The sequence below is a fragment of the Nipponia nippon genome, unplaced genomic scaffold (assembly GCF_047370975.1).
Source record: "Nipponia nippon isolate SJK-2023a ecotype South Korea unplaced genomic scaffold, ASM4737097v1 scaffold_11, whole genome shotgun sequence".
Lineage (NCBI taxonomy): Eukaryota > Metazoa > Chordata > Aves > Pelecaniformes > Threskiornithidae > Nipponia > Nipponia nippon.
In genome coordinates, this window is record NW_028262302.1 from 19573087 (window position 1) to 19581802 (window position 8716).

The following is an 8716-nucleotide window of genomic DNA, read 5'->3' on the forward strand; positions in this document are numbered from 1 at the left end:
AGGCTGAGATGAGTGATACTATGCAGCTTGTGGCTGCCTACCTAAATCAATCTGTATCAGCAGTGGTATTCCTTCTAGCTGTGTCAGAATTGAATTAGTGATATTTTCTTATTCCCAAAACCAACCAAGTGTACCTCACAGATTCAGTTGTTTCCAGGTGGTAGTTGGTTATTCTCAAGCTAGCCAATTGAATTCTGTTTCTTTCATCTTATTTTTTTATTCCTTTTAAACTAAAGCCTTAAGCTAGATTTTTTTTTTTTCCTAATAAACTTTTCCTATACCTGTGTTGCCAAAGCTCTTTGTCAGACCTTAATGCATATTCCTTGATTGCCTCGGTTCTTTCACTCCTTTGTGGCCTATGCCTATAATTTTGTCCCTTCAAGTTTGTTCAAAACATGGCCACCAAGGTAATCTCGCTTGGCTTGTCTTCCTGACTGGTGACTGAAGTTCCTTCACTTACTATTCTGTAATCAAACTGAACATAAGCTCTTTATCCCAGCTACTCCACTGATTTGCATGATACTGCATTCGGTCCAATCTTGTAATGCATCTGCCAGTCATATTGACTTCAGGTATTGTTTTGTTGTGCTGCAGAAGTGTGTGAGGCCAGTTGAAATCTTTTAAAGCCTCAAAGTCATAACTTCAGAGTTTTTATCTTCCTGCTGAATTTAAAGCTCTGCTCGTTGAGAAGGGGATGAGTTGTAGTCACTTGCTACATATCAGCTTAAAGTCTCTCTGCATCTTGTCTCTGAGCTAATCTGTTCTCATTGCAGATTGCAGTCTTCTGTTTGGAGCCTCCTTGAGGTAAAGATCAGGTTTGCAGGATTTCTGTACAATATTTAAGATCGTGTAGCCCAACATGATCATGGACTTAAAATGCCATTTCTAGTATAAAAGTTGAGCAACTGCTTTTATGAGTAGAGGTTGTATGTCAGGTTGAGCTGCTCTAGTAGAGGAGAGCAAGAAATTTCTCTTTGTTGCCATGCTAGCAGTGGTTTCATAATGAGAAGACTATTGCCTATAGCAAGCCAGCTGGGCTGATGTTCCCCGTCCATATTCTCTTGGTGTGTACCAGGTAACTTTCTGTCTAATATTTCTGATATCATCATTACTGAGACATGAATGATATTTATCAATGAACACATGACAAACTATTTAAAATATTGCAACAGAAGCTAAGAGTATGTTATTTTAAAGCTACTGCATTTGAGGAAAAGTTCCCAGATTAAGTCACATCTCTTGGCTCTTAAGCACAAAATGGCTAATTTAACCAATGAGAAATTACAGAAGAGAGGCTTCCTGGTCTTACACTGAGGTTGGCAGCAGCAAAAGTATACACAAAAGTATAATCTAAAATGACCAGGTGCTGCTTTCCAGTGATAGTTACAGTCCCAGAATGGGTAACAGTTGCTCTATTATCCATTAGTTTGGTTTTTTGGTGATAAACAGCATAGCAAGGTGTTCTGGGGATTTTTTTTTTTGCCTCTGTTTTTTAATGCTTTTGTAACTTGTTCTGGTATTTCCTTAGGCTCTTTGTATTTGCATTCTTGCCTTTTGTGTAGCTCAGCTCTTCTTTCAGCCTATAATCAATCTATGCCAAATACAAATCTTAAATGTGCATGTAAAGAATTACTTGTCTCCAAGTTGCAATTGAGGGATGCTATGGGCGACTTGGTAAGTTTTAGAGGTCCACCAGAACTACACTAGCAAACTCAAGGAGTCAAACTTTATCTCTCAGTTCTTAGAGCATTGAAGACTTTATGATCAGGAATGTTTATTTAATGTCTGTGTTCATTCTTTTGTGATGATAGGCTCTTAATTTTGTTTTCTAAAGGAAACTTCTTAATCAGGTGGTAACTGAGAGTATGGACACATCCTGGGCTAGTGAATGGAAAGTAATTGGAGGGTGGGGATTCCAAGGTGAAGAGTATGTGGTGCCTTTTGAATTCACTGAACCCTGTGCATTTAACTACTAACTTTCCAGCTACGTGACAACAGGGTCACTGCCTATGTAGCTTTTGCTTCCTGAATCAGTAAAAGCTGGTAAAGGCTCTTAAAGCCTCTTTTTTTCTTCTTTCAGAGGATGGATTTTATTTGTCATTTCAGATAAAACCAGAATGTAATTTTACTGTTGTTGATTTGTAACCTGTTTGCTGTGTAGTACAGATGAGTAACTGCCTTTTTTACCTTTAGCTCTTTCTGTGTTTTCTTCATTGTTTCCTTTACATGCTCTTCAACCTACACAGCGAAAAATAAACCTAAGAACGCTACCTTTAGATTCGTAACAACGGACTGGCTTGATTGAAGTATGTTCTTTGTGGAATGTGACTGGACCGTAATAACCTTTGGTAGCACTTTGTCTAAAAATAATTTCCTCTTTACTGCCTGATAAGGTGATAAGTTTTTTGCAAAAACAGTAACATAGCTCCTTTCTAGAAAGCTGAGTTCACTTTGCTTAACTACTGTTCCCCATCCCCCCAGAAAGCTCAGATTTACAGTTAATCATTAAAACTTTAATTTCCAGACTTTCTGATGTGTATCTTCTTTGTTTTTCACAGAGACTAATAGACAAGTCCAGAGTAACCTGTGTAAAATGGGTGCCAGGCTCGGAAAGCCTTTTCCTAGTAGCTCATTCCAGTGGCAATATGTACTTGTATAACGTGGAGCACACTTGTGGTACCACAGCCCCGCACTACCAGCTACTTAAACAAGGAGAAAGTTTTGCAGTTCACACTTGCAAGAGTAAATCCACGAGAAACCCTCTGCTTAAATGGACAGTAGGTGAGGGTGCCCTGAATGAATTTGCCTTTTCCCCAGATGGGAAGTTCTTGGCATGTGTGAGCCAGGATGGTTTTCTTCGCGTATTTAACTTTGATTCAGTGGAATTGCATGGTACAATGAAAAGCTACTTTGGAGGACTGCTGTGTGTGTGTTGGAGTCCTGATGGGAAATACATAGTGACAGGTGGAGAGGATGACTTGGTAACAGTTTGGTCTTTCGTGGACTGTCGAGTAATAGCGAGAGGCCACGGACATAAATCGTGGGTCAGTGTTGTTGCGTTTGATCCGTATACCACTAGTGTAGAAGAGAGTGACCCGATGGAATTTAGCGGAAGTGATGAGGATTTCCAAGACCTTCATTTTGGCAGAGATCGAGCAAATAGTACGCAATCTAGGCTATCCAAAAGGAACTCTACAGACAGTCGTCCAGTAAGTGTTACGTATAGATTTGGTTCAGTAGGCCAGGACACGCAGCTCTGTTTGTGGGATCTTACAGAAGATATCCTCTTCCCCCACCAACCTCTCTCAAGAGCAAGGACACATACAAATGTCATGAATGCCACAAGTCCACCTGCTGGAAGTGGTGGAACTAACCCGGGAAGTAACGGAAACAGTATCACAACACCTGGAAACTCTGTACCCCCTCCTCTTCCACGGTCAAACAGCCTTCCACACTCGGCAGTCTCAAATGCTGGCAGTAAAAGCAGTGTCATGGATGGTGCCATTGCTTCTGGCGTTAGTAAATTTGCAACCTTATCGCTACACGATCGGAAGGAAAGACACCATGAAAAAGATCACAAGAGAAATCATAGCATGGGACATATATCTAGCAAGAGCAGTGACAAACTGAACCTAGTTACTAAAACCAAAACGGACCCAGCTAAAACTTTGGGAACACCTCTCTGTCCCCGAATGGAAGATGTTCCCTTGTTAGAGCCTCTTATCTGTAAAAAGATAGCACATGAAAGACTGACTGTGTTAATTTTTCTTGAAGACTGTATAGTCACTGCTTGTCAGGAGGGATTTATTTGCACATGGGCAAGGCCTGGTAAAGTGGTAAGTTTTAATCCTTAATGCTGCATCAAAGAACTAGAACTCTGAATAGGTAGTTTTCTTGAAATATAAATGAATGTTGAATATAAAATTTCTTTATGCTTAATGTAAAAAGAAAAAAAAATCCTCAGAGCCATACTTTTGGATACTGCATGCCATATTTCTGAATGATTTGAAGTGTCTTGGATACAATTATTAAGTATAGTTGCCTTCCAGCAGAAGAAATAAATACTGTGCATCTAAACTATTGATCAGTGTTCTTATACTTAAGCATAACCACAATATGGTGAAAGCTATTTATGTAAAAATTGAAGTAAAACCTGTCAATCACTAAAATAATTATAATCCTTCTGATGTCTTCTACAAAATACCGCACTCCCAATGAGAGCAGCTTATGAAAAGCTGCTGCTTTTAAGTCTAATGAGAAATGTGAGCCTCTGAAAAAATTAAGACCAAAGTGTTTTGTTCCTCCATACTTTTCCGTGGTGGCCTGCCATTAATGTAAAACCACTTCTTATTAAAACGTCAGCCATTTTATGCACAGATTTGTGAGCCCTTTACTGACTGTAGTTTATGCTCTTGAAATTGTGAATCGGTATTATCAAGGAACTCTAATTTTTGATTTATGTATTTGTTAAATTAGAGAAAATGATGCAAGCTTTCTCTAAGCAGTTTCAGTGTTATGTTCCTGTCAGTTTTGTTAGGCAATTTGATCATCAACAAGCTCGTGCTTTTTGATGGCACCTGTTCTATCAGTTGAACCTTCATTAAAATATATTACTAGTTTTAACTCTTGTTGTTAATGCACTTGAACACAGATAAAACTTTATTTTTCTTCTGTCCAGTGTATAGCAAGCTAAATTTTGAATGAAGCTAAACGTGGTGATTATTTTATTAAAAAGTACTTTGTGCTACAATAGCTTTGTTTGCCAGCAACGTTTTAAAGGAATACAGCTATGAAAACATTACCAGAGTTGATCTAGCAAAAAGAACCATTGTTTTTGTGAAAAATTCTGAAAGGGGATGTAGGTTATCACCTGAAGAAAAAGAAACGACCTGGTAATACCTGAATATTGCCACGTTGGGCATCCTAAATGAAAATCTGATGTTCGTTAGGTTTTAACCATTTGGTTCATAAATCTGACTTTTGACGTGGAGGTACTGTATATATTTATATACCACATCTTCATTGCTATAAACTTTTAAGTAAAACTCAATATTTTTTCTTAAAACTGTTTGTATAATGTAAGTTTCTTTGAGATGTTATCAAATTTGTCACAACATAGGTATGTGTAGAGAGCTATGTCTGCTCTGCATCTGAATGCATATTTAAAGGTTGAATCTAAAACTAAAAATTGTAAACCCTTTTCTAGGGAGAATGGAGGAGGGTGTTATGTAAAAGTATTTTTTGCCTAAAAACTACAGATCCAGCATTAATTAAAAAAGAAAAAAGAGCACCCTTCCCAAAACACTAAACTATTTTAAATGTTTGTCCTAAATGAAAATACTAAAGCAGTTGTCACTTCTGTGACTCAGTGCAATTCACGTCTTGTGAATTAACTTTATACACGTACAGCAGTGCCTCAGATTTCTATTGTGACCTATATTTTCTTTTTGTTCTAAAACTCCTTTGCGTACTACTAAACACTACACTGTTAAATTTATTTTCAGTGGCTGAGATGGGTTTTGTTAGACTGGGTAGAACTTAAATATTTTTGTGTGTTGACTTTGATTTGGAATATGACATTTCAAATATTTCAGAGATAAAGTATGCAGTACCAAAAAAATCAGGATTTATGTATTGGCCAATATGGAAAACTTTAATTACAGGTAAGTAATTCTCATGCTGAAGTTATCACTTTCAAAATTAATATATTGCACACTGATGTAAATGCCATATTGTTTAGGAAGTATTTACTTAGAAATTTTCAAATTAATTTGTTTTTCTGATTTCACTTGCATTTCTAGTGAGCTCACTCTGCTGGTAAAAACTAAATTCTGGTGGCATGTTTACAGGGCTTTGATAGGAAAATATTTGTGCCAGAAGGACGTTATAAGCATCCTTTTTGTTTATAGGAAAGCACTTAGTTTTATTTAATGCAAATTGTCAAAGTATAAAACACTCATGGTAATGTCTTTCTTACTGGGTTATATACCATTCATTTCTGTTTCGCCAGCCGTTTTATCCTAGGCTATCCCATTACTCTGGGGTTTAAAGCTGCTATTTCTAGTCTTCCTTTTGAAATATGGGTCCCCAAGTGATCTTCAAACTCAGTCACGTTTTTGTCTGCCAACTCTAGAGTGAAAGCCTCTGAATCTTGCTGCTTCTTCCATCATTGCCTCAAAAGGCCTTCATTAAATTCATGCCACTGCCAGCCTAAAGAAAGAATTGGATGGAAAACTGAAGCAGGCTTGCAGTGTCTAACGTAATTGCCATTGAGCCAGTGCTACCCTTTCCCTCATTTTCAACAGCCGTCAAAAGATGCGCTGGGTAATTGGACAGTGTATGACAAATTCTCTTCACTTTTCTGGTTGGGCTGGGGCTGCCCTTAGTGGAAAAAAATCCAGAAAGGTCTCTTCAGCCGTGATCCTTATGATAGCTGATAGGCTGTACAGTGCTTACAGAGTGTCCTGACTGTTTATAAACCTTCAAAATTACTACTTCAGTGTATACATAATCATACCTTGAGCTTCCTCACTGGATATACCATTCTTGCATTGCACTTCCAGAACTGTTGTACTAACTCCTAATGAGAGTGAGGTCAAGTGAATGGCAAAATGCAGTAAGAAAGAAGTTGAATGACGCTCAGGATTCATTAGTTTCAATTTTTTACTCTCACTTTTTGTTAGCCTGCTCCTGAGGAAGAAGGTTCAGGGTGTTGAGAAAAATAGGTTGCCTTAACAAGAGTGTGAACTTTCTTCCCAACATGGTGACAGATAGCTGTCTCCTCTCCCCTCGCTGTCTTTCCCAGCCCCTGATGGGAAGCCTAAATGGGACTATAGAATGGTTGTATTGATCTGAAAATGCAGAAAAAGAGTTTTAAAGGAACCAAGGTAAACGTCACGTGTTATTTTTATAGCTACTTCAAAAAGAATTACAGGACCTGCAGAAGCAATTAAAAAAAAAAAAGACAAAACCCAAAAACCCAACAAAACTCCCCAAAAAACCAAAGTGGTACCTCGATGCGCAAAACAAGTTTTCTCAGAACTTAGTGGTCAGAGAAACTATATGATTTCTGTGTCTGACTTTAGAATTAACTATTCACCGTCTCGTACAGTGACTCCATTTTATCTAAGCAAAAGTTGCTGATGAGTTGTTTCCCTGTAAGAAAGCTCAAGGTAAGATTGGCCAGAAGTAGGAGCAGGTGAAATGGCAGTGTATAACCTAGCAAGATAAACATGCTACCATTTTGTAAAACATGCACATGGACTTTATTTATTTGACTTATTGTACAGGAAAACTTAGACTTAAATTATAACATCCTTGAATTTTCTAGTTAACTACAATTGTAGTACAGTATCATGTTTTAGTATGACTTCTGTTTTAGTGAAAGTACTTAAACATTCATGTACTATATTTGAGTGAGATGAGCAGCTATACATACTAATTCTTCCTCAATGGAAAGGAGCATTTCATCATTACAATTGAAGTTCAATTGCTGGTATTTAAGTACTATCAAATAGATTTCTTTCAACGTGATACGGTATCTGTATAAACTTCAGGGATGATTATAGTAAAACTGAAACACAGCTATATGACTTCAGGTTACCATGCTGAAATTTAAAGCTTTCTGTAATGTGCATAATAGCAAAGTTGCACATAGCATACCCGCATTATCAGGGTGAATTTAAACCTAGTACACTGGTGTGATATTTATAGCAAGGTATGTGTGTTTGCGCGCGTGCGTGTGTGAGGAGGTGTGACTAGTGGCTCCGGTAAAGCCAGGAGAGATCATAACCCTGTAAAGGCTTTATGATGAGGATGTTTGGATTAGGAAATAACATGACTTTTACTAAACACTTTTTAGAAAACCCATGTTCTGAATTATCACCTCTTAAAATTTGATTATGTACTTGGAATGACTGTATATGTCCGCCCCTTTAACAACATAAAGCTACTAAATTAATATTTAAAATGCTGGCCTGCTTATGTTACAATAATAAAATTTGTGTCAGTTAATTTACTGTCGATTTACATGTAAAGATTAAACAATATTTTTTCTGCATTTTATGAATTCTGTATACTGGAGTTTGTTAAAGATTGACATGTTAGGTGATACTGTACAAAATTGTATTGACTACCTTTAGTGAAAATCAAAAGTAAAATTCATATGTATTTCCTTTTTACACTTCCATCTAATTTCTTGACAACTTGAATAAATTTCATAGAGCCTTTCTAACATGAACTATTGTTAATTTAACTGTTGCAATAATTAAGCTTTAAGAAGTATTGTTGGTATATTTATAATTTTAAGATCATGTTTGTTTCATACTGCTTATTTTTAGCTGTTCTATTGTCACTGTTACAGCTGAAGAACTTTACTAAATACTTGACATTACAAAATAACTTGCTGGGGTTGTCCTCTGTATACTGATGTTAAATAAAAATGTGTGATTGAACTGTAAATGTAGATAACTTTTGATAGTCCTTTCCACGTTTGAGTTTTATCTTGCAGTCCTTAGGTGGTCTTATGCTATCGTACTGTTCTGAACACATGGCCACAATGAAAGCTGTTAACTTGCCATATTTTAAAGTAAGAAGTTGATCGCATCCTGTAACCTGCTCTAAGTAAATGTTTCACTTCATCTCAAGATGATGCATCCATTTCGATGTTTAAATCTTGCTGATAAGGTCATGTCTCATGATATTTATTTTTTTTTTT

The 8716-nt window shown here is 36.9% G+C and overlaps 1 protein-coding gene across 13 annotated transcripts in view; it reads left to right on the forward strand.

Annotated features, from left to right (window-relative positions):
* The window catches only part of WDR20 (WD repeat domain 20), a 52851-nt gene that overhangs the window by 31256 nt on the left and 12879 nt on the right, over positions 1 to 8716 (forward strand). For 8 of the 13 annotated variants that reach the window (XR_015702334.1, XR_015702338.1, XR_015702337.1 and 5 more), the window contains one exon: positions 2559 to 3836. Coding sequence is in view for 5 of the 13 variants with exons in the window: in XM_087747737.1 (XP_087603863.1) it covers positions 2559 to 3836 (1278 nt within the window). In the remaining 8 variants the exon portion in view is untranslated. Of the gene's footprint in view, positions 1 to 2558; positions 8710 to 8716 lie in introns of those variants that run through there. The other 5 variants (XR_015702336.1, XR_015702341.1, XR_015702335.1 and 2 more) reach the window with 4 other exon arrangements.